This window comes from Rissa tridactyla, chromosome 5 (genome assembly GCF_028500815.1).
Source record: "Rissa tridactyla isolate bRisTri1 chromosome 5, bRisTri1.patW.cur.20221130, whole genome shotgun sequence".
NCBI lineage: Eukaryota > Metazoa > Chordata > Aves > Charadriiformes > Laridae > Rissa > Rissa tridactyla.
The window spans coordinates 82,332,611-82,357,927 of record NC_071470.1 but is presented as its reverse complement, the minus strand read 5'-3'; the positions used below and the strand labels follow the sequence as shown (position 1 = coordinate 82,357,927).

The following is a 25,317-nucleotide window of genomic DNA, read 5'->3' as shown; positions in this document are numbered from 1 at the left end:
TTCATTTTTAGTAAAGCCAGAATGGGAACCATGCAGAATAGGTGAAGAAACAGTTAAGCCGAACAGAGCTGTATCTCACATAACTTAAACAACGTGGTATCATTCAGGAAAAATGCTATACAGGCTTCAGGAAGAACGCTATACAGACTTTTCCGAGACACTTCAGTTTTGTCTCTCGGAAAACACAGCAACCGTTTTTCTGATTTCTCCACCAGAAATGCACCTCCGCCTGCTCATCTGCAGAAAGCGCAGCCTCTAGCATCACACGACGGCTTGCAAGGTCCTCTTTGCTCCATCCTTGTCTCATCAACACGGACTGAAACCCCAAGAATTACATTCCCACAGGCACGCGTCATAGCAAGGGAAACAGCAAAGCTCTGATCCTCTTTACTAGAAACGGCACCAACCATCAAGACAAAGATTTTAGTATAGACAATATATTTTAACGGAGTAATTACTGCGGCTGAGAAAGGAGGTAAGCTTCTGGGCACACAGCCTTTTTTCCAGGTCAGAACTATTAAAGCCAACAAGCATCGCAGCTCTATTTTCAAAGTTCAGGCTGTATTTTCAAGACAGAGAATGAAACACAGATGACCTGTAAGAACATATCCTTTTCAATATCATTAATTATCCTAAACTAAGCAGGTGAGTATGCAGTGTGTGCAGTAGGCTCGCCCGGCTCTATGCAGATAAAGGAAAACCCACATGCACTGGCTACGCAGGGGCAAAGCACATTTAAAATGGGGCCTTTTTTTTTTAATTTTGCATTGTACGTTGAAAATATTACCAACAAAACAGGATTTTCTATTAGCTCTCATTTTCACCCTACGTTCCTCTAAACTTGCCTTTGCAGAATGATCTTCTGTGTTGCATTAGTATTAATGAATACTTCACAATGGCTTGGAAAATTTCCACGCGAGCTCTGGATTATGGCTTTGGAGCAGAAAAACAATACAGACACTGAAGGCTCCAACTTCTACTCCATATGGGATCCGTGCCAGGATATTTCAGTGATTTTGAGTTCTATCAGCACAGAACCCATTCCGGGAACTTGTACTTAGTTGAACGTGACTTGACTGATTTCAGTTCCTCGAGTTTAGTCTCCCTCCGAGGTAGCCGCCTTATTTCAACAACTCTCTTCCAGGCCCGGGTTTCACCTAAAATAACGCTATAAGAAATCCACCTCCAAATAAATTCATCAGAGGAACCTTATTCTCTTTCAACTTGCATTAGCAGACCTTGGGTACAATTTTATGAGGTAAGCAGAATTAGAAGGGTGGAAAACGACCATGAAGAAATGGAGAAATGAGTATTTAAGATTAAGAGACTACTGCACTCACGTACTGCTAGAACAGCCCCGAAAATTTGCTCGAATGGTAGAAGCGCTGAAACTAACTGGCAAAGTTCACACTATAGTTTTATGCAAGCAAAAACTTCCATCTGCATGCAAATTCCCACATCTCCCTACGGTGCACAATTTACTTAGACCTGAAATCAACTATTTGCAGTAGAGAAAACAGTTCACAAAAATCACAGACAAAGGCTAGGAATAACCTGGCCTGAGTCCAGCACCGCAACCCTTCTGCCACAAATGGATTCGCGGGGATTGTAGAAATAAACAAGAAACAGTCGAATGGTACCTCATATATCAAATTAATTGTCACAAAGCGTTTAATATGAATGCTTATCACTGCTGACAACGGAGTCCCACGTTTAAATCAGTGCCTGACGGGTACGTGCTAGCTCTTCAGCATACACGCGATTACCTGCACACAGGAATATATATTTATGAAAACATATGGTGCACACGTGTCTATATATCTGTATGTAACTCTACTAAATATGCTGTTTCTCTTCATGTATATATGCCACATACTGCTTGCTCCAGCAGAGACATAATACCACGGAAAACAAAGCTGCTTCTTCCTCCAAACCTCAGGGCGACTCAAGTCTTAGCCGTGGGCTTTCAAATACACCAAAAAGAATGGCAAATCCAACAACGCCCATTTCACCTACTAAACATGTGGGGTCCCGACAGAGCTGGTAACCTTCTGAGGTATTTCTCAGCAACCAGTTTAAGCTTCCCAAGAAATGACGGGTTATTTTTCATGACAAATACAGTCGTACCTGGTTTCAGGCCCTGTCAAGGGCCCACAGTTCAGGTGACCCCATTTCAAGAGTAGCCCAGCTGAGGGAGGCGAAGGGAACCCCAACTCCTTGACTGCATGGAGTACCAGCTCCCCCTGCTGCCACCTCGCCAGCCAAAACTCCCCCCATCCTCGCCCCGACTCTGCTCCCAGGACCTTCAGCCCAGCCGGAATGACAATATGCCAGTCAGAGATCTGTAACATCCTCTAAACATCTAGAAACCATCTCCTACATCTGACGCAGCCCTGCAAAGTGCTCTGTCGCATCAATTCTGAGCCCATGCCATCACCTCCTTACTTGTGGTTTCTGAGTTGTTAGATACTGTGAGACAAGATGCTTTTGGACGCCACGTTTAACTTGCAGTTTCACACACAGAAGGGGTTTTGGGCATAAGACCATCCTAGCAGCATACAGATGGAGCTGTATCACTGATGTTCTGAGATTCATAACCAGACAGCAGGTAGACCAGCCAGATCTGTACAAGTGCATTATCTGTACGATGACAGCCACACTTATTCTCCAGAATTGCTGTTCTCAGTCAGAAACCCCCTCTCTTCCGACCTCTGGTTACAGCTCTGTGAATATAGATCTGGACAGCTGGCACAACATTGTTAGTGGTACCAATTAACATCCTCGTATGGAAAACTGCCTTCCGATACCCTTTCAAAAGCCTAAATAAATATGTTCGGCACAGCCGTAGGAGAAACAGGATTCTACAATTCCATCATGCAACAAACCATTAAGTGGCTGACCCAGGAAAACAGTGGCAAGATTGACACATACCAACAATGGAATTAGTAAACCTATGGTGCAACTAGTTCTTGCGTTTCACTAAGCCATCAACACGATTCAAATAAATGCTTCAAATTTGTTAAAAATTTTGTGTGTTAAAAATTTTGCTCCCAATTTTCTGTTGATTTCTTTTACATCGAAGTAGTAATGAGAAGTCTTTTAAGAGCTTAAATAATTAACTCCTTACCCCTCATTTAAACAAAGAAAAAACCTCTAAGACGAGACCAGTATTTACAGAAAGCACAGAAGTCTAGCTTATCACTGGTTTCAGATACTTTCAGGAAGCACAGTTAATAGATTTCTGGAAGAAAGGGACAAAAATTACGGAAAAACAAGCAAGCTACAGACTAAAATGCTGCTTTCAGCCTTGCAGTGCCACACAGCTATTCCTCACGCTGAATGTCTCCTGTCTTGGTATTAATAAACCATTAATATGCCTTCTGCTCTCAGCCTGTTAGCCGCTGAAACAACGGGTGCCTGCAAAGCACAGCTGCCTACTCGGCCCTTACCAATTTACACTGGAAGCTCAGGTCTTGTTTTGGGTCAGTCTGCGCACAGCCCTTACAGCTACAGAGAAGTATTAAAGTACCAATTAATACACAATTAGAATCAAACTACACGCAGCAACAAGGGAATATATATTCGCATTCCGTTCGCGAAAATACACCCACTGAAAGACAAGTAGAAATGCGGTATCAGGACTGAAAATTAGGAACATTTAGTTTCAAACAGGAGCCAAACCTGTATTACTGGACTATTCTAACTGCAAAATCACCTCCCTTGAAACGAAACTTCCCAATAAACACGCATTTGTGCTGAGCAATCATTCTTTAAGGCCAGACGGGCAATGCTTTATTTGTAAAATAAATATAATTCCAGCTGCAACATTTTACAGTAAATTAAGTACATCTCAATAAAATAGCACTACTTAATTAACCATGCAACATCTGTTGGACAGCTCTTCCCACAGTTCAAATGACATCATTTCTTAAAGCTGTATTTGGTAATCAAGGCAGCCACAATATCCCTGTAAGGAGTATCCGAGTCAGATTTGGTCCTTGGGATGCAACACAGTCGACGGAAGGTGGGAGAACGCAGCAAGAGGTTGTGCGAGAGTCCCATGAAGCTCGAGGACAGCCAGTACAGCGCCATGGACTGCAAGGAGACAAACATCCAGTTCAGATGCAATGAAAACACGACCATTTTAGGCAGCTCTTCACGAACCACAACCACTGGCTACTCCCAGTTATGGAAAAAAATAACTCACCTAAAACCACTCCTCTCAATAACAATAATGGCTTCCATTTCAAATGTATTTTTCATTTTTTCTCAACTCTTCTGGGGAAAAAAGTCATCTACACTGAAGTTTGACAACAGTTCATCAATTAATTCATACTAAACTTGCTTAAACTTCTACATTTCAGACTATAAGTTGACGATCCAAACAACTAGATACTTTGGTTTTGCTAAGCACTGCAAAAAAATTCAGAAGTAGAATACCTGGTGAAAATGAAAAGTGCTTTAAGAAGATTGTGGAAAATTTCTTAATCCAAGAGCTACACTGCTTTCCTGTTACAGTAAGCAAACACTTAGCAAACCTTTGTCTATATGTCGTTATAATCAAGTTTTCCTCTCATTTTTGAGACGACAAAAAGGATGCTAACCCGCTCTGAATGTCCTTCCAAACCCTAGTTTGCAAAAATTACGTTTAGAAACATTAAGTTTCCAGATGCTTCCCTCTTAGACAAAAATATTCCAAACATGGCAAGAATTTAAAGTATACATAGACAAAACATCTTATTTGTTTTAGGGCTCACTGTAATCCAGAGTATTTAAATCCAGCAGGCATTTAGGCTGCTCTTCAAGCGTGAGGAAACATACCACAGTCCCAGGTTAACGGACGCACCGTTAAGACTCCGTGCTTACCGAGGGGACTGTTGCAGCAACAGGGATCATCACTACTGACACCACTCGAAAGAAATTCGTAGCAAACTTCTGGAACCTGGAAACTTCCATTTTTTGTGAAGCAAAGATCTGAAAGGGGAGAAACCTCCAGTTATAAACAAGTTCTTCTCGAAACTAAAAGGAGAAAAAAAGGCAACAGCGGGGTTTCTGTAACCCAGCACTCTTGTTCATCCATTACTTCCATTTTGCATCCTCCGTTTCCATTAACATAGCACTACAATCCTGCATGTAACTTTGATGTTTCATGTGTTCAGTCCTTGGTAGAAAATACTGTACTAACCTAGCTGAGTAGCTAACAATCGCTTCAAGGTAACGTAATTGCACACAGTCACTTTAGCACAGAAAAGCTCTGACGCCTCAGCCTGAAGCCAGCCCCGTGAGAAAAGGCTGCCACCAGGGATGTAACGCTGAGAACAATTAAGTCATCTTTCAGTTCTGCCCAATGCATTTAAAGCACTGATAATCTGAAACTACCCTTACGATATCATGTTTTACAACTGGGTAATATTGTCTTACAACTCTATAAAAAGAATTATCCTTTTGCAATCATGCTGTTTTTTCCACCAACGTACCTCCACTATCAGCAAATTCATGAGCCCAAGGGAAACTGGCAAAATCCACGTAGAATCTGGGGCAGTGAGGTCTGTAAACCACAACGCTCCGCCTGCTGAAAACTGTTCTTGAACTACAGGAATAGTTTAAAGAAAATATGGAATTAAGTACGATTTTCTCCCTCAGGTTAGTCAAAACCGTACCATGGATTGCTATCAAACCATCCAACTTTCTAGACACATTTTATCTACGTAAGAAATGACGTTAACGCAGAAACCTTCGGTTTAGCAGATCAGATGCCAAGGCAGTCTGCAATCAATACAAGTGAAAAACAGTGGCAGACAGAAGCTGAGACACAGCTTAGCTCATGACAGCCGCTGATTCACATAAACCTGCGATAAAAACTAGGTTGATCTCCACCACCTCTTTAGAAGCCAACGAGGAAAATACGCATGTAGTAATATACAGTGACTACGTATTCTGTGGTTTTGAAACCACTACATTTATCTTAATAACTAACTTGGCACTTTTTTGTTTAGAATAACACACTATAAACTCTTTTCTAAAATATCAAAATATCAGCATTTTAATTTAAAAATAATGAGAAATTCACCTTGTCTATAGTACTGCATGTAAAACTTTACACAGAAGAAAAAAATACAGATTAGTAGTGAGCATACTGTGGCACAGGTAATATTATTTGCTAAATATGCTTATCTGGTGAACCAGAAGAATCCCAAGACAGTTTTTTGGTTTTTTTCCTATTAACCCGGTCTTCAGAAAACCACAAAGTAATTAAATGCTCACAGGGCTTAACAAAATGCCTCACATTGTTTGCAGCGCTCAGACCCCAATACTGCTTTTAAAGAGGCATCCCACAAAGCTCACAACGCCATTAGAAATAATGAGAGCGCGTAAGGAGAGATCTGTGATGCTCTGGAAGCTTTCAGCAAAGCATCTGCAAAAACAGTAACCAAGCAAAAAATGACTGTTAAGTGTGTGTTCAGATTAATCACCTTCTGAGCCCCTGGCACCAACGCTGCAGTTGCGTAGAGCGACGGACACGCAAACCCACATTGGAACCTGTACCCACACCAGTAAGGTGGCTTTGAAGGGATGGCAGTTGTCTCGAATGTACAGTTCCGTAATAATCCTCCGCAGGTTTTTCTTAAAGTGGAACCTTTTAGAAATTAAAAAAAAAAAAAACAAAACCAAAAAAGCTCTCGCGATACCTGTTATAGAGTAACTTCTCAAATTCTGAAATAACACTTTTACAGCTGTGCATGTCCAATTGGCTTCTTTAGGTGTAACTCTGGAAAACCTGAGACATCCTTCCTCTTCAAACATGCCTCTCTCCTATGCCAGCCCCTTCCCTCACAACTTTCAGCTCTGTTATTATAAGCACCTTTTCACAACAAAATTTCCTACTGTCATTAGCAGCTACCAGTAACTTGTCCACTATTTTATTTCACGGCGCTTGTTGTCTGAGCTAGGGTATAACTTTCTCAATGCAGAAGCAATCAGCTATTTAGGGGACGCTCAGCATCCCAGCTTGGACACGCTGCTACCACATGGGGTGCGGTACTGCACTATGAAACAAACAGGACCACAACCGCTCAAACCTCAAGTGACAGCAATATTTAAATACTGTAAGAGATAGGGAAACTTTAATCATACGTAAACACAACAGCAGCAGTCCTGGATTTGGCCCTGTTCTCATAAGCCTATGAAAAATTCAGAGCTTTGAAACAGATATACTCTGAAGAGCAATATAACAAACAGAAATAAGTCACAGCAGGGGTAAGAAAATCTAAGCTTTGGACAACGGTAGAATCTTTCTGCAAGACTGCTGTTTGTAGGACTTCCCCTCCTGCTACTCCCCCAGTCTGGAATGGATTTATAAAGGATGTACAATCACCATCTTACCTGGCCACCTTTTCAGACCAATGCTGTTGCTTTCCACGCACAGAAACTTCATAGCGAAGACGCTCGGCTAGTTTTTTAATCTCAGGCTGCAAATTTTCCAACTAGCTAAAGAAAAGGAAAACTGTTTACGCACAGTCACATGTAACAACCGCTTCCTCTCCCCACCTGATCCTGTACAGATATTAAAAACAACCCTGAAGCACGCGGCACACACCTGTGAACACCTTCTGTCTTTTAACAAAATAGCCATATGAAGATACTACTGAGAAGTATTTACAATAACAACCAAACATACTGTCTTACTACTAAATTAAATTAATACAAAATTAGATTTTATATTTTGTTCTAAATATGCATCTGTCTCTGTTCAGGAATTGTGACCAACTGCTTTACTTAACAAAAAAACCTCTAATGCCATCTGAAAAAGATTCAAAGAACTAATGCTGGTCCCTGAAGAACCCCATCCAAGAAACACACCTGCATTCACCAGTGTGACCATTACACAGGTGAAGTACAAAAATCCCACCGAGTCCCAATCAGACCCGAGTTCTGGCAGCTGTGAAGCACCACCCTAAAGTCCCCCTTAGTTAACAAAGAAACAGCACAGAGGAGGAGAAACACCTGACTTCGTACCACAGCACTGAAAAGGCTCCTTTGCCACCGTAGGCACAGCATAGAACCTCCTTAGTAACTTCAACCGTTTTACTCACTTTTGAGAAAAAGCAGATATTTAGAAGCTGATGAAGGCTAGTTTATTTCTAGATTTTGTTGGAGCAGCTTTAGGAAAAGCCGTGTTTAAGTTAACACAGCAAATCCTAGAAAAGTACTTTGCACACGCCTCTGACTCTCACTAAACCAACTGCATTATCACAGGGTTACCAGGAAAATTCATAGAATTGTGCAGGTTGGAAAGGACCTTTCAGATCAGCGAGTCCAACTACTCACCCCACGCTGCCAAAGCCACCACTACCCCACGTCCCTCAGCACCGCGTCTGCCCGGCTTTAAATACCTCCAGGGATGGCGACTCCACCACTGCGCCGGGCAACTTCTTCCAATGCCTAACAACCCTTCCCGTGAGATAAATGTTTCAAATATCCCTCCTAAACCTCCCCTAACGAACTTGAGGCCGTTTTCTCTTATCCGATCGCTTGTTATTTGGGAGAAGAGACCGCCCCCCCCCTCGCTACGCCCTCCTTCCAGGTCGCTGCAGACATACAGGCAGACCCCTGGCGAACGCGGAACCGGCGGCCGCGGCCCTATATCGGCGGTTTGTGAGCGGTTCCCCCACCTTCACGGCAAAGCACCGCTCTCCCCCCAGCCAGCGCCCTACCGCCGCGAGGCCCACACGGCAGCCGGCCCTGGGCACCCCGACGGGCTACGGCCGTGCTCCTCCCTCCCTGGGGTCCGGCGGCCGGGCACCCACCTTGGCCAGGAGGCGGCCCTGGTGCGCGGCGAGCGGCAAGGTGACGGCGGTGCGGAGCAGGGCGGCGCCGCAGGCGATGGCGGCCCACCAGGGCAGCCCGGCGGCCGCCTGCAGCCCCACCAGCCCCTCCTCGGCCCAGTGCACGGCCGTCGACTGCGCCACCCACTCGTACCAACCGCCGGGGCCGCCGCTCGCCGCCGGGACGGTTAACGGCCGGCCCCGCGCGAACGCGACCGTTAACAGCCGGCCACGCGCCAGCCGCCACATGGCTAACGGCTCTGCCTCGCGACCCCTCCCCCACCTGCCGCGCATGCGCCAGCCGCGCAGGCGCCGCGAGCCCTGCCGGCGCCGCGGCCGCCATCTTGGCTGCGGGCAGGGGGAAGGGCAGAGCTGCCTCTTAATAGGCGGCATGGGCAATTAACCATTCCTCATCAGCAGCCGGGCGCCGAGGGTATCGCAAACAGCTGCGCCGGGACTGGGGGCTGCTCGCCTCTGCCGCGGCGCGAAGAGGCACGGAAACGCCTTGGAACACAGGTGCTGCAGCTGGTGGGGGCTCCCCCATCTCCCCCAAGGATCCCCAAAACAGCTCTAAACAGCATTTTGTTCCTTTTTCTTACATAAACAAGACCTGCCAGGTCTCACAGGAGTATGTTGCTTTTTTTATTGGTCAAATAAAAAGCATTACATATGAAATGATTAAAAAAAAGTCTCTAAGGAAAAACCCCAGCCCCCTACCCCGGGATTTCACTGAACGTGTCCCCAGCCACAGTTGGGTTATCCAAGTCAACGAAATATAGCTAAGAAACTCTTCTTTCGACCCACAAAATTCATGGTCGTAATAAATACTGAGCAGTATTTCTCAGTAAGATTACTCCAGAATAAGAATGCAAATAATCCTTAATAACACTGACAGATTAAGCAAAAAAGTCTAGTGGAGGGCTAAGGGGTCACAGAGCAAAGCGGAAGGGCGCTATTCCCCTCTCACACTAACGCACCGAAATGGAGTTTCCATCATTTTTCCTTGCCCTTCTCCAGCTTGATATCCCTTTTGCTATAACCAGTTCTTTACACAGACAGCTGGAAAAGGGAGCTGACTTTTATTTAGAGCATCATAGAAGGGCATGTCTGTGGACACCCGTGTGTACAAACCTTCTGGACACCACGGTATGTAAAAGGCAGTAGGTTTCTTTGGACAAGTGGTTTTTTTTCTTCTGGCTTTTAAAGGAGGACCGTAACAGGTACAAACCAGCATTGTTAAAAGCTAGCCCGAATAGCAGAGCATTTAACTCACCCGGGGCATTTCTTGCCCAGATTGCATCTCTCAGCATAGTAACTCCCAACAGAAGGCTTGGCTCCAAGTGACACAGCACAAGAAAAACAAGCTTTGCTTCAGCCTTCCTCCATGCAAAATAACCACCAACACATCACAACGACCCTCCCTGTCCCGCACAAAAATACATCCAACTTGTCCCTCTAAACCATACTAAACATACTTGTCTACCTTAAACCATACGCACACAACCTGCACGAGGATCCCAACCTTGCCTCACAGGACCCCGAGACTTCACATCCTGGCCCCGCTACTGACCCCGTGCAACTGGAAGTGGAGAAGGTGACCACAAGGAAATTCTCACTTGGACTTTTCCAAATAAACCTTCAGAGGGCAGGGACCCAATTCAGAGCAAGACATGGCCTACTAGCAAAGCCACTTACACCAAAATGAAAGCCTTCCTCCAGAGCTGCTTTTCATCAGTGAAGCTCTGCTAAAACTGCAAGTTGAGAGTCTTACTCTTGAACTAACAGACACCAAGGATCCATGTTCTGAAGTGACTTTTGTAGGCAAAGGAAGGAACCAGAGGAACAGAAGCTCCGGGAGCACTCGTGGAACAGAACAGACCTCGCTGCACTGACCCAACTGTAAGAATAATTTTTAATAGATGCTGCGACGTGACACATTTACCACGTTCACTGGGCAAGCAGGGGAGGAGTTCAGTGCGGAGGCGACTCCGAATGTGCCCAAAGGCTGTTTTCTCAGGCACTTTTTGCTGAAAAGCCTTTCGCAGAAGGAAAATGGAAACTCTTAATATCTGGTTATGACTGATGTATGCCTTCTCAAAGAAATCCACCACACATTTGGAAAAGAGCCCTCTGATAATGCCCGTTTTTTTTTTATAATGTACTTAAATTACACAAGTAGAAAAGGTATGCTTATTAATAGTTTAATGTATGAAGGAAACATCCAGATTTCTGAATATGAAGGTACATATCTCACATTAATTTAAGTCTACATAAAGTAGAGCCTCTATACTGACATATTGAAATTTACTTTCTGCTTAGCCATTTGTTATGTAAACAATTGTACATTTATTTGCCATTCTAAAACTTCAGGATCAAGTTTACATAATTTTGCTAAATTTCTGTGTTTGCTCAGAAGCAGTTTACAGTACTAAAACCAACCAGCCAAAGAACAGCTTCAACAGAAAGTTATGTCAAAAAAAAAAAAAAAGGAAAGGAAAGAATAAAGGCTAACTAAGTTGAAACGTATGATGGTGGGGAATGGGCGGTCACAATGTTCACAGAAAAAGGTCAGTTAGTAAGTTCTTCTGCAAAAAGCCTACACACTTCAGTCAAGCACATCAGTAGAATGATCTGGGAGCACATAAACTGTTTCTGCCATTTGTGTTTTCCTCCGCAAAAAAGGAATCTCAAGGCTCGCACGTTGATCCCACTCAGCCAAGCTGGTTCATATGCACGCTGTTCATGTGAGGTGTCCAAGTTCCAGTCCACACCTGCAAGAGAAAGCTTCATTTAACGCCACGCTTCGGGGCTGCTCGATACAGTTCCAAAGTCAAAACTACAACACAGCAATCAATCCTCAAACTACACTAAGCTCCTTTCAGCACTTGTTTATCCTGCTGTAATTCAGGTGAGACAAGAGGGAAATGGGGTTTCAGTCCCTCCGCCTGTACTTTTTCACCTTGGCCAAAGGGTCCATCTTCTTCCTCCTGTCTACTTAGTGCAAAAACAACACTGTCACCCAGCCTGACTGCTTGGCTTCACAGCTGAATCAAAGAGAAACCAGCCCCATTTATGCTCACTCATTCCTCCATCATAGCAACACTGATGTAATATCCGTTTCACTTTTCCACAGGAAAAATGTATCCCTTCTGACCCAGGGAAATAAGCACTCTCTCTAAACATGCCAGGTCCGCTGACAAGGAGAATTAAGAGGACTCTGTATGATGTCCAAAATTATTTGGAAGGACAGCATCTGAAGACCTCCAGCTTTCAGAGCAGGAGTTTGTCTTTACCTTAGGAAGTTCAGACAATCAAGAACTTGATTTCTGGCACCTTGAATTATTTTCCCCCAGTGCATACCAACACCCTCAGCTCTGTGGAAACCCAAGTCTAACAAATGAAACCTTCCTTTGGGGGGCAAAGTTTTCTCACTAAACCAGAAGTCGCCTCTGAATGGTCCTGAACTGCTTCAGAGCAATACATGAACTGTGGCCAAACAACAGACCACCTCTTCTTCTGCACACCTCTGGTCTGACGGAGCTGGGAGCTGCTGTGTGCAGCCCGGACCATTCCCAAGCAAATTAAGTCCAGGAATATCTTTATCTAATAAGAGTATAGCAGAGCTCACTGAATAATTCCAAATAAAGACCGGATATAACATAACAGGAACTACTGATCATCCATTATAATATTAGCTGCCGAAGGCAACTGAGTACCAACAAGAGGTTTAGGGGAATGTAATCCCAGTACCTACATCATATTTAGTGGCCAAGCCTATAACCCAGGCAAGGTCAGAGTGACTTGCTCCTTTGCGAGGTGAGCTCCTAACACAGGGAAGACATCATCCCTTCCAGAGCCCAGCAACCATCCTTTAGTCCTTGCTTGTGTTTTCCCAAATGCAGAACAGCACAGACAGAAATCATGTAAAACATATGGCGTAAAACTATCTTTTGTATCCAGGCTTGCCTACAGCACAATCAAAAAAAAGCTGATCTGCAGTAAGTAACCAGGCATCGGATCAAACAGGCAGCTTCTCTGAGCTCAGCTGGAAGAAAGCTTCCCAATTCTCAAGCACAAACGTGCTGACAGAAGTCACTGCAGCACATTCCTTTGAACTGCATTAACCAAGTGATGCCCATTTCTTCTCAGGGCAACTTAGACTTATTTTTGGAGGGATGACTAACGTTTAGAAGTTGTCGGTAGGCAGGTACAGCACTCGGTGCCATAGTGAGCAGCGGGGCTGTATCAGCTCCTTAGAGAGCAGCAGAAACAAGGAACAATACACTGCATTTCCGTATTTTCTAACAGCTAAGGTCTTATCTTCACCACGCTGTTTCTCAAGTTGAAACAAAACTGTGAATGTAAAAATCGAAAGATTACCGTCTGAGGCCCGTTGTTTTCTGTGGAATTTGAAACCATCTTTATCAGCGAGTTCCAAGATGGGTCAGCAGCATGAGGCCCATTAAATATAGGGCCTCCAGTACCATCTGCGATGGGGGCTACAGGAGGCATCATTGCATTCCCATACACAGAAAAAGGCATGCCCTTCGGGGGAGGAAAAAGCAAGAATCAGGGTGCGTTCATCAACACTGCTACTATTGCACACACAGAATGACAAAAGGGGATTCACGTTAAAGAAACTAAACTCTCAGTCTTAAAGCAGCAAAGAAACACCTGAATTTAAGAAAAACCCTTCTATGCGTGTATTTATTACATTGCAGACAAGGTATTTTTGATTAGATCTGGGCTTCTGCAGTACCGTGAAGGCTAGTTAACCTTTCAGCTCCCACACGCACAGTGAAAGATACCTTCGTGTTGTTCACCTGCCCCACGCGCCGACATGGCAATCGGGCGGCACCGTGCATAGCAAGTCCAAGAAGGTTATTACCCCGACTTTTGGGAAGTCCATGTATCCTGCAGGAACGGGCTGATGGAATGTACCGGAAGGCGTTACGATTCCCGTGCTGTCTCTCTCCATGGCTTGGTGCGAGAACACCCCTGGGTCCGACATGGGCCTGTGGATCATGTGGCTCCCCATCCCGCTGTGACACCAATCCACTTTATCTAACAGCACAGACGACACAGCAACAGCATTACAACTGCTAATCATCCCTTTTCCAGCCTGTTTGCATGCTGTAATGTTTCTACAAGTGACATTTGCTCAGCTTGCTGTTCCTGTGCATCTACCGGCATTAAAACCTCGGGGCGTGCGGGACGGAGAGCATCAGGAATGGCACCTGCACATAAAGTCACCCGCCGGCAGGAACCCCAAGCCAGTGCAAGGAGTTTTGAGCAGTTATATGCAACCCAAGCACCACCTCTGCAGTATTCCTTCATTCGAAAGGGAAAGCTGGCATTTGTGCTAATTTTTCCTCCTCCAAAAACCTAAATCCCGTGTGCGTTTGGTGCTGTGAAAGGGGTATGTATGCTTATGTACCCTATGAAGACTATTTGCTCCTGTTCATTACCATTCCTTCAAGAATTATTTAATGAACTAAGACACAGAGAAGTACTTTTGACAAGCTAAACCAGAAAATGACCAGCTGGAGACATGTGCTCATGTTCTAATTACATGAATTCATTAGAGGCAGCTTGGTATTGTTATTACAGTCCAAACCTCAGACACCCAGAAAGCCAGTTTTTCAAAATAAAACATAAGGAAATTATATTAGGAGGGGCAGAGAGGAATACAGAAACATTTCATAAGCCATCCTAAAACCCAACAAGGGAAGAGCCAATCCCGTTCTGAATGAAATAGGAAGAAAGCAGCATTCTGAAAGCCAAGGCAGACATAAAGGGCAACTTTTACACCTAGACAACGCAAATAAAACCACTCAATTTCTAAAGCCTTAATGATGAATAGCCTCTCGCTATGGGGAAAAGATCACTAGTGAAGTGAAAAAGGTTTGGATACATCCTATCTGGTTTATATTTGGGGAAAACCACCCCATGACAGCATACTCATCGCATGCCAAGCATGTAGACAGTCAGCCTATTAAAACCCTAAGCGGTCTGGATTCCTCACTCAAGCAGTGGAACACGTTGCTCAGAGAGGCTGAGCACTTGCCATCCTCCGAGGTTCTCAAGATCAGACTGGATAAAGCCCTGAGCAACCCCATCTGACCTCACAGCAAATCCCATTTTGTGCAGGAGGCGGACATGACCTCCAGAGGTACCATCCAACGGGATCTCACCATTCCCTCCCCCTCAACCCGAGGATAAAAACAAGAACAAAACAAACAAACAAATGAAAATCCCCAAAAACACTGGGAAAAGAAATTCATCCAAGACTCCTGAAGCACTTGCTGAGAAAAGCTGTCCCATCAGTAACTTGAGTTTTTAATGAATTATGAAATACTGAATTCAAGGTGACTACAGGAGAACCAAGAGCCTTGTGCTAGTAAAACGCAAATGGTATGACTAGAAAGAACAAAGAAAACTCAAAAGAAACAAAAATTTCTTGCTTCAAGTAACAAATCTTCGCAGCCTGAGGTTTTCCAAGACCTTGCTAAATCACAATTAAGTGGACAAGAGGGCAAAGAGAAGTCCCTGCTCCAACTCCTTCCCCAATAGCACTCCTACGTTTTGAGGCATTCGCTTTGGCATCCTCCTTCAGCTCCAAAGGCAAGTTAGGAAAACTCAACATCGTGGTCAATTGCAAGCACAGGGACATCTATTAACACCACATACCTTGATTGCCACCTATACCTTCAAAGGACCAGATCCCACTATGTCCCACCGGAGCAGCTAGGTTGCTCCCAATAACAGATGGGGTAGAAGTTCCAGTTTGTCTAATACGTGCAGACCGTTCAGTCCCAATTGGAACAGGAACTTTTCTGTCCTGAGAAACAGTACTGGGTTTTTCTGATCCCAAGGACACTGCTGAAGGGGTGGGAGATGGTGCTCGTACTCCAGAAGACACCGACTGAGCAGGAGACTCTGCGAGAAGAGCAACGAGAGCACTTAGTAACGGCAGCCACGTCCTCTCAAGTCACCACCAACCATCCTTTAATGCCCAGCCATACATCAAACAAGTGAAAACGGGTAGTTTACTGCCAGATTCATATAGCAAACATTTCAGCATCATTTTAACAGTTTTACTTTCAGACCAGGGAGACGTTCACCATCGATTTAGTCTCTTACGTAAAATGATTATCATGCCCCGTCAGCTCAGCTACTGGACACACACCACAACCGATGACAACAGACGGTTCAAAATCTTAACTAAGCGTTGCTGTGTATCAGCAATAGCCTATTTGAGGATTATATGCAAAAGCATAGCTGAAATAAACCCAAGTTGTTGTTGGGTTGGGTAGTATTTGGGTTTTTGTTGTTTTATTTTTTTCTTTAATCCTGATTTGTTCTATGTGGGGTTTTTTTTGTGGCTTTTGTTTGTCATTATTTTTGCCAGTGAGACAGACTAACTTGTTCCCTGAATAAACCAGCACTCAACAGTTTAGTTGTTTCCTGTCCAAAAAAACTCTGCTACACAGCCAAAACTGCAGGGCTAAACGTGGAGGAAGGTACCAGAACTTGCCCTAAGCGTTTTCTCCCAAAACACAGGACACAGTTCTGTTTTAAGGACATCAGAAAAACTAAGCCATCGCCACTGTCGAGCTAGCTTTAGTAAAACATCATTACAAGGTTTACACAACTCACACTTGGAGTATAACCTTCACAAACCAAAAAACCCCAAGCTTTTCTTTGCAAAATGACTAAAAGAACATGACATACGTTCACAAGCCAAAGTTAACTGCAGCAAGAATAAGGAACTCCGCAACAGCATGACCTTACCTGGTAAAAAACCCACACCAGGTATCCGAACTTGCACAAGAAAATTTAATCTCAAAAATCTGGGATTGCATAAAGGTTTAAAACATATCTAAAAACCTGATGTTTACAACACAGCAAACTAGAAAAGCCTACCTAAAATAGGCAGCGCACGAGGCCAGTGTATTGTACAATAGCTTCTCAACTCCTTTCCCACTGAGTAGAACTCACCATTTGATGCTGATGAACATGGAGGCAATAAACTGAGTGGGGAAAAATGCTGTCTGTTGAAATTAGCAGCTGCGGGTGCTCCGCCAAGAGGTGTCCCTGGCGCGTACATCTGACCTCCGGAGAGGTTGGAGGCGAAGTTACCCAGGTGTGTAGAAGAGGGTGTTACAGAAGCATAGGGTGAATCCATACTGACAATACCTAGGAGAGAAATCGGCACAAGTCACTCCCAGCACTCCAAGATCTCTGTGAAGAGGTCGCCCGATTCAGGGAAATAATCGAGGAGGAAGGAAGACTTTTATCCAATCAATTGTTGGTGTGTGGGGGGTGCTACTATTTCCCCAAGAGAACTGGGAGCCTTCAGCTTCATACTCTGCGAGTTTTAACAGTATGTGGCAGTTGTGCTGGGTATGTAAATCAAGAATGACTCTTAGGTTATCACACAGGTACCTTAAATTCAAAGAAATTTAGGGAATATAATCCATGTTCTGATATAACTGGACATTGGAAAAGTAACTGAGCATTTTATTAACCCGCAATTGAAGTTTTGTAGGTTTAGAAAGCATCACTTTGCACCAAGAATGGTGGAAATAATACTGAAGATCTGAGGACTTTCTCCTTTCATTTTTTATTTTACAGACTGTCTTCATACACGATCAACACTGAAATGTTTTTTTCCCAATCCAGGCATACTTTTTAACTTGCTTAAGAAAATGATATTTTATTAAGACCAGGTGGCACTGATTAGCCCAGATATTCAAAATACAAGAATTACTACCCTTGGAATGTTCTCCTCAATGAAGAAAGGGAAAAAATAAAGTGTTAGGATTTTAAGTTTCAAAGACTATTAAGGAAGCTTGTTACCACCCACCTGCTGTGGCACTTGCATCTTTCTCCTGCTCATAAAGCACGTGACAGAAGAGTTTAATTTATGATTTCACTGCGATAGGCAGTGCAGAGCGTGCCAAAATCAAAACACTAAGAAGTGTATTAAGTTGACAAAATTCACAGAGTGCCTCAAAATCTACTCAAAATAATGATATCCACAAAATATGAAAAAACTAGCTGAATTATCTTTTAATTCATAAACCTAAGCTACGTAAACAACTCAGGGCTCCTACCAAAACAGGCACAGCTGGTACAAACTCTGTGTGTACTTTCTGGAGGCTACAGAACAAGTTCTATGACAACTCCTCAGCCTCTGTCTGCGCAGAGGGCTGAACAACTCCCAACAGAACTCAGGAAGTCAATCAAATTAAGTTTTTTGATCAAGTTTAGTAGTTAAGAGAACACCCCTCTTACTACAAGTTCACATCAAAACACACATTTTTGTATCTTCCTAACACTTTGAAGATGCTGCGTATTTCTCTGCAGCCTCAGGCCAAGCAGCAGGTTATCACCAACTGGAATAGCTGTTAGCTGGTGGTAGGGAAGGGAGGTGGAAACAGCAATCAAGTGTTTCCCTATCTCAGCTATCGCAAAAGAGTAGACTGGAATGCCAAAAAGAATGTCTCGGCTCGACTTTTATGAAGTTCATCAGCTGCCAAATCGTTACTGGATTTGACAGGTGGCACTTAAAAGGAAACTGAACTCAACTTTGCTTACAGAATCAACAATAAAATCCATTACAGCGCCCTTTCGTTGCAGGGCAGACAGCGATTTACTATAAGTGGTCACAAAAGCTGAGGCGGAAAGTGTTACATGTTCAAAATAAAAACATGAGGTGGATATTTAAGAATATTTTTAAGGTATGAAGGCAAAACAGGGACTTACCTGAGGGACTTGGAGCTGGCCTCTGTAACGGTGGCCTAAAACCCGGGGCTTTGGAAGTATCAGGCTGATGTAAAGGATCTGAATTTGGCAAAAATGAAGACTTTCCTGATAGCATAGATTCCGGTGTTGTCTGCGATGAAACGACGGAACCACCCCAGAAGGCATGAGCAGACGTAGGACTGTTTTCAAACAACGTACTAAAGGGCCCAAAGGGTAAAGTAGCACTGAAATTGTTACCCATGGGCTTGTTTGCTGGATGGGCTGAATTCTGAGAAGCACTTTGTGTACTTAAGGTAGAAGGAAGCTGCACCGAAGAAGGAACACTGTGGGGCCTTTTGATGTGGTTAACATTGAGGACTGCGACAGAAGAATTCTGCACAGGAGCCGGATTCTTATGGACACTACCGGTTCCGTGGACAGGTGGTCTGATGGCCGGGGTTTCCATCTTGGCTGCGGGCTGAGAAGACCCCATGGATGTCTGAGACATGGGATAGGTCATTGGGGCATTTGTTGGACCTGCCACAGGAGCAGCTGAGCTCGTCGCCGCTAAATTTGGAGGCACGACCATTCGAGGATCTGGTGCAGGAACCTGAGGTTGCTGAAGTGGGGGTCGTGCCTCTTGCAGAGGAGCTCCCGGGGGCTGCTGATGAGCAGGGTGCGCGGATGAGCTGCCAGTACCAGAACTGGGCTGCCTACTGCTGGTCGAGCTGCTCGTTTCCACTGCTGGCGGGCTACCCGCTTCCGGATCAGATGAAGGTGCACCTTTATTCGGAGAGGTTGCTACGCAGTCGGATGGACTGCTCCTGGAAACACCCGCTGGCTGCGCAGGAGGCGAAGGAGATGACGGGGAAGATGCAGGGTAGTGTTCTTTGGCAGTAGGAATTGGATACGTGGCATTTGTAGGCGCTGTGCTCGTGTTGCTTGCCGTGGTTGTCACCGTGGTCGTTGTGGCGTTTGATGTCTTCACCACTGTGACGAAAAGCTGTCTTCTGACCGAAGGTGAACTTGGACTGCCGTTTGCAGAAGAACCAGGCACAGTAGAAGCCACTGAACTTGTTGTAGCTGTTGGACTAGTTGTCAAAGAACTGGCTGAATTCACCTGAGAACCACTGCTGTTCTGACTGTTATGGCGAGGCACCATGTGAGGTTTCGGTGAGTTGGTAGCTCTTGCGGGGCTCAAGGGCCTAACAGGAAACGGACCCCACGTGGACTGAGCCGGTGGGAAAGTACCTCCGAAGTGTGTCATGGGCAACCGAGGCGGACGGATCTGCTGGAAAGTCTGAGCAGCGAGTAAAGCGTGTGCAAACTGCGGAGGAGGATATGCTAATGGAAGAGAGACTTGGAAACCAGGCCGCACGTTGTTCACTGGGTTCTTAATGGTTTTGTGAGTGGACGCTGAAGAAATTGCAGGCACGGTGAGCGCGGAGGCAGTTTGAGATGTCGACGAAGCAGCTACGGTGGTCACTTTGATGCCCACGAGAGAACTGTTAGCAGCTGTAGTGGTAGCAGGTGTTGATGACCCTATTTTGGAGTTTGCAGATGAACTTTTCAAACGGTTCTTTGGAATAAGTTCATCAATTTCTTTATCAGGATCCTTAATCAGAGCATTGATCAACTGCGTGGCCTGTCTCGTTGATTCTGTGCCACCCCTATAAAATTGAATGGAAAAGGGAAAGTGCATCTAAAGCATTTACACACGTAATAGCAAAGTACCTCCAACGCACGATCCAGCCCGCCATCCGTCATACTAACACAGACAGAATTACCTCCCCAAATACACTACATATCTAGCCACGTCTAAACAACTCTGAACACAGAATCCTAACGTTTATGCTGCACCGTATCTCAAATCATCTTTTGTACACACGTGCTGGTACAGACTAGCAGTTGTTCTTGGTTTCCCCACCCCATTCATCTCCCCTGCCTCAAAGAACCGACTGTATCAACGTGATCTTTCATGGGACGATGAGGTCAAGCCTTTTCATTTTTCTATACAGGAAGGTGTTCCACAATGAGAGAATCCCCATCGGAACGAGCAAATCAAGCAGCCGGCTTACCTTATTGTTATTATTCTATCTCCAGTTTTGTCCTTCTGTTTGTCAATGTCTATGTGCGCTCCCGTGCACTCACGGATCGCGTTGATGTTACATCCGCCTCTGCCAATGACTCTGGAAATTACAGTTGATGGAACAGAAACCTTCTTGGATCTATACAAAAAAGAAACAGTCTTAACTGGGAAACACTTCTATGGCGTGATGCGGTGAGCAGATGGGGCAAAACAATGTTAGAATGCACGAGTCAACCAATGTAGCAGTAATTTTGTGAAATCTATCAGGTCCGCTAAGAAACTGGTGATTCAGTAACTCCAGAGCAGGTACAATAGACAAAACATTCTGAAAAAGGACATCAACGAGGGTACTCCGGGGAATATTTTGCTTACCTTCTCACAACTTCCTTCCAGCCTTCTTCCCTTTTCTGACCACGTTTAGGACTAGCAATGGTTAGCTTTCCATTTGGAGAAGAAAGGGGAGAAGGACCGGACTTTGTGCAAGTAGACAAGGAATTACTTGTCACTTCACTTATAACTTCAGACAACCTTTGAAAGAAATTAAATGCTGTCATTATGCAGTCAAAAAAAAAAGGAAAGGAAGGATTGTATTTCCCCAATTCTCCAGCCCCCCCCAAGAATTTTTCTGGTTTAGCACCAATGCGCTATCTTATTAAGAAGCTGCTTGAATTGAGATGCTTACGTCTCAAAATACTCCAACAATTCTGTAATTCCAGATCCAAGATGATGGTTCTTGCTTCCAAACCTACTACTAAGCTGAAGTTCATACTGCAACAATATTTACGCTCCTCAAACACACTACAGCAAGGACATACTGCCTCGTCCACTTCCGAACAACTGATTTAAGAATGCAAGTCCATGATGACAGAGGTACGCGCTCACACCTAGGGCAACAACCACCTTAAAGCGGCATTCACAGTCGCAGCAACTTACTTTATGGATGATTTGCCAGTGACTGCTTTCCTCTCATCCTTTGGACAAGTGACAAGAACCGATGGCTGCTTTTTGTTGCTCTGTGTGTTAGTAACGGCTGTGGAAGAATGATTGTCACTTTTGTGGCTGCTGTTGCTATTGCTGCTTTCATCGCTACAGCTGGAAATCCTCATATTGTCACTATCACCACTTTCACTAGTACTGCTGCTCTTCGATTCACCATTCACTTTCTCTGGCTGGCTATAGGAAATCGGGAGCTGATCATCAAATATAATCTGAACGTTGTCAGGGGTCACTTTGTTTTTCCTGTTTTTCCTTTTGGAGCTTGTCGTGGTGATGGTATTATTCCTCTTCCCATGGGAACCTGCTAGCGTTGTCCACGTTGCAGATATACCTATGGTGGTTGTAGTGGTAGCACTGGGAGGCTCCATGGGGACCTCCGGATCATCTGATGGAAGAGTGAAAAAGGAGTGCGAATTTAGCTGGCTTGAGGAAGCTTGTGCGGACATCTGTAAAACTATTATATATGTCATACCCTGGAGCCTCTCCCCTCGTTTATCCTAACTCGTATAGAATTTCCTTCTTCTCTTGCAACAAACGCAGTAGCAATTTAACAAATGGGAAACTCAATTCAGGCATGGGAAGACAGACGCAAGTAATTAGGGGACATAAACTAGCGTATGAAACAACATAAAAAAATTGTCACGTCTTTTCTTTCCGCATCTAAGAGTGAAGGAATGGTCAGTGAAAAGCATTTCTCAGTACAGCACATAACACTTATTGCCCGAGACAGCCCGAGACACAAAAGAGCGAGGTTTCGCTGGGGAAGAAGAGAACACTAGGTATTTGGAATTTCCTTATCACCATATTTTTCAGCTAATCATTATCATCATTCTGTTTGTTAGCTAAAAAAAATAAAATAATAAAAGTTGACCTGGTATTAAAAGTATTGGGGCCCGGAAGAAGGAGAAAAAAAAACCACCAACACCAAGCCAACACCATCCCCACGGTGAAGTTAACCCATAACTCTCACTGAAGCTGCTGGCACCAGTTACTTGCCCCAGCAAGACACTGAAAAAGCCATCACGCTAATCCACAGGCTTAATAGAAAAGGTAAACCAAAGGCCACAAGAAAGCTTGTCTTCAAATTTTGACAAGAAAAGCGATTTTTTAATACTGGGTGTAAAAATCAAGGCCTTGTTGCAAAATTAAGGCAACTATTTTAAATCACCTTCAGCTTTTAGCTTCTCTTTCTCCTGAGCAGCTTGAAGTTCAAAATTCTCTTTATTTTTTGCTTCTATTTCTTCTAGCTTTCGTCTTTGTTCTTCTTTTTTCTTCCTCCTTTTCTCCTTTCTTTTCTCTCTTTTGGCAGCCAAAGCCAGTCTCCTGCTCTCTTCCCTCAGCTGCAAGTCAAGCACGTGCAACAGTATCACAAGGTGTCCCATGCATTTCAAGGAATGCAAATATTTCTTAGGAGGCTGAATTTGCATTTTAGACTAATGTATTTACATAACAGAGGCTAAATTCTCTACAATCCATACTTTTATGTATTTACTTGTTCCAAGTAGATTGTTCACTGACTTTAACGGAAGGTTAGCGTACAAACAGAGGACAGACACCCTATAAACTTAAGTCAGAGTTTTCCAAGATGGATTTTCAGGATTCTTCATGTCACGCTGCGAGTCTCAGCGGTACAGTCCTAACAACACTCACCTCCCTCTCAAAGATTAGAACGTGGAATGGTTTCAGCGAGCCTGAATATAAAGCACACGCTCATTTGACGCCATACTTGTACTTTGACTTTTCCATTAGATTTCTGCTACAGTACTATGGTTTCTAGTAACATTATTAGTATATTTTTTTTAATATTTAAGACACAAAACAGGTTTTAGACCTAAAATCCATACCAGTGGACTGGAAAATGACCACCTATCACGCACTTGACAAAAAAATTACACTCAGAAATCTTTCTTTTGGTACAGTATTATTCCAGAGGAAATAGTTATATCGGAGTTTCTTGATCCAATTTCTGAGTAATAGTCAAAGTAAAGTTCAAAGATTACCTGAACAACAAGATGCTCAGCTCTAGACACTCTAGTTACGGTAATTACACATACTCCTATACTTTAATATGCAATTTCACCAATCCTATAATCCCGAAGGAACGTGAAATCGGGATTTTATCAAATAAATATTCACAGCTCCAAACTCTTTCAACTTGCCTTCTCCAAGTCCAGTTCCTCTAAAAGAATGCTTGCATTTTTGTTGGCCTCAGCAGCCTGTCTATCTTTGGCTTGAACAATTGACTCCATACACAGGTGGCACTTCTTCAGCATCTCCTACAGCGATAAAGTAAGCGATAAGTGACAAAAATGATAAAGTAGCTTTTACCCTTTTCATCTGGACTGAAGATAAACCAAACAACACTGAACCTCCACAAGGAAGAGCAGCAGTCCACTTAATATGCTGCAAGAAACCACTTCACTGTCAATTATGTTTTGTATTTTCTTTCTTTTTTTACAAAGTTAAGAAACTTCATACTTAGGCTCACACACACTCTTGTAAGTTCATCCTGTGATCTCCACCCCACTGCAAAAGCCATCGTAAACTCAGCCCAAACTTGCTCAACAGGGGGAAGGTGGAGCAGAGTGAGGTGGCGACTGGGAGAACGCTTGAAAATAAGCACAGATAATCAATAACACCACCTTTACTAGTTTTCTCACAGCACCAAGGAGCACAAAGTTACTGTAGCTGCGTGTTCCCATTTTTTGCAATGTTTTTTCTGAAAAATTCCAACGGGACTCATCCTTTGGCTGTAATCTGGAGTGCCAGGAAGCTAAAGACCATTCATAACCTTGACTCTAAATCTGAGTCACAGCACCATTCCTTCTCAAATATTTTTATTCTTACAATCTTACCTTATCAGTAATTGTTGCTATGTATCTCATGCATTCCGAGTCTGATGGAAACTGGTTTACTTCTTTCACTAGGTAACGCACCACTTTTACATGACCCTGGAAAAAAAATTTCAAGGACGACATTTTATATCAGGCCAGCTGCTTCTGGTTTGATAAGGAACACTTCAGTCCAAGCGCTCGTTGCAAAATATTTACTTCCAACTCCTTCAAATGATGCTCTCAACATGTACCTTTTTTTTTTTTTTTTTTTAATCTTTATCACCTCTTAAACTAGCAAGGGATGTTTCTTCACATGTATGCTGGAAGAGAAGGCAAGCAATTGCAGTAGTGGTTGTCAAGCCACCCTTACTCCAGCTGCACTGTCACATACTCCTGCCTTTTATTTTGGTAGTTTTCAAATGCCCAGCTCTGGCAACTGAAGAGGATCCTACAGTCATTTGCAATTTTTCCAGTACTGCAGCACTTGAACTACGCTTCCTTCCTAAGAACAATTATCTCTAGAGTCAGATCAGGCTAAACCACACTTTTTTTTTGGTGAAAGTGCTCATCTTCTCTTGCGTAAGAAGCCAAACCGATTTCCCCTGAGTTCTACCACGCATTCCTCCTCTCTGCACAAACACACTGCAACTTTCACCCCTGGACAGACCCAGGAGAACCCACCTCAGCAAAGTGCCTATAAAGCAAATTTCTACTAGAATTTAACACAGATATTATACAGGTGACACACATACCTATTTTTGAAGATTCAATGCCAAGCATTAAAATTAACAGTTGACATAATTTTAAATACATAGTTTCTGTC

At 43.9% G+C, this 25,317-nt stretch overlaps 2 protein-coding genes across 9 annotated transcripts in view; both read right to left on the bottom strand.

Annotated features, from left to right (window-relative positions):
• Nucleotides 1-3,763: 3,763 nt before the first annotated feature.
• Nucleotides 3,764-9,122, bottom strand: LOC128910090 (cytochrome c oxidase assembly protein COX18, mitochondrial). 2 transcript variants are annotated; one of them, XR_008466599.1, is made up of 7 exons: nucleotides 8,808-9,122; nucleotides 7,384-7,484; nucleotides 6,474-6,637; nucleotides 5,478-5,590; nucleotides 4,867-4,974; nucleotides 4,208-4,300; nucleotides 3,997-4,095 (listed from the first exon to the last, which is right to left on the bottom strand). XR_008466599.1 is itself a non-coding variant. In XM_054202937.1 (6 exons), the coding sequence occupies exons 1-6, from the start codon at nucleotides 9,117-9,119 to the stop codon at nucleotides 3,922-3,924; spliced, it is 972 nt and encodes a 323-aa protein (XP_054058912.1). In that variant the 5' UTR covers nucleotides 9,120-9,121; the 3' UTR covers nucleotides 3,764-3,921. The 2 variants fall into 2 exon arrangements, 1 of the variants encoding a protein (XP_054058912.1); XM_054202937.1 differs by lacking the exon at nucleotides 4,208-4,300 and having other exon boundaries at nucleotides 3,764-4,095; nucleotides 8,808-9,121.
• A 1,888-nt stretch (nucleotides 9,123-11,010) lies between these two features.
• ANKRD17 (ankyrin repeat domain 17) overlaps nucleotides 11,011-25,317 on the bottom strand; it is an 88,282-nt gene continuing 73,975 nt past the window's right edge. For all 7 annotated transcript variants that reach the window (XM_054202930.1, XM_054202931.1, XM_054202929.1 and 4 more), the window contains 12 exons: nucleotides 24,516-24,611; nucleotides 23,820-23,936; nucleotides 22,829-23,000; nucleotides 21,598-22,045; nucleotides 21,037-21,192; nucleotides 20,654-20,803; nucleotides 18,597-20,245; nucleotides 16,827-17,024; nucleotides 15,516-15,764; nucleotides 13,714-13,889; nucleotides 13,206-13,370; nucleotides 11,011-11,596 (listed from right to left, as the gene is read on the bottom strand). In XM_054202930.1, the coding sequence (XP_054058905.1) occupies nucleotides 11,537-11,596; nucleotides 13,206-13,370; nucleotides 13,714-13,889; nucleotides 15,516-15,764; nucleotides 16,827-17,024; nucleotides 18,597-20,245; nucleotides 20,654-20,803; nucleotides 21,037-21,192; nucleotides 21,598-22,045; nucleotides 22,829-23,000; nucleotides 23,820-23,936; nucleotides 24,516-24,611 (3,636 nt within the window). In that variant the 3' untranslated portion in view covers nucleotides 11,011-11,536. The remainder of the gene's footprint in view (nucleotides 11,597-13,205; nucleotides 13,371-13,713; nucleotides 13,890-15,515; nucleotides 15,765-16,826; nucleotides 17,025-18,596; nucleotides 20,246-20,653; nucleotides 20,804-21,036; nucleotides 21,193-21,597; nucleotides 22,046-22,828; nucleotides 23,001-23,819; nucleotides 23,937-24,515; nucleotides 24,612-25,317) is intronic.

What these genes read in the sequence shown, in the direction of transcription:
- LOC128910090 (XM_054202937.1), bottom strand. Translation starts at nt 9,119, where the DNA reads ATGCGCGGCAGGTGGGGGAGGGGTCGCGAGGCAGAGCCGTTAGCCATG. An exon ending in TGGTGCCAGGGGCTCAGAAG is followed by an intron (nt 5,591 to 6,473) that starts GTGATTAATCTG and finishes CTATTCCTGTAG; the next exon opens with TTCAAGAACAGTTTTCAGCA. An exon ending in TGAATTTGCTGATAGTGGAG is followed by an intron (nt 4,975 to 5,477) that starts GTACGTTGGTGG and finishes CTCCCCTTTCAG; the next exon opens with ATCTTTGCTTCACAAAAAAT.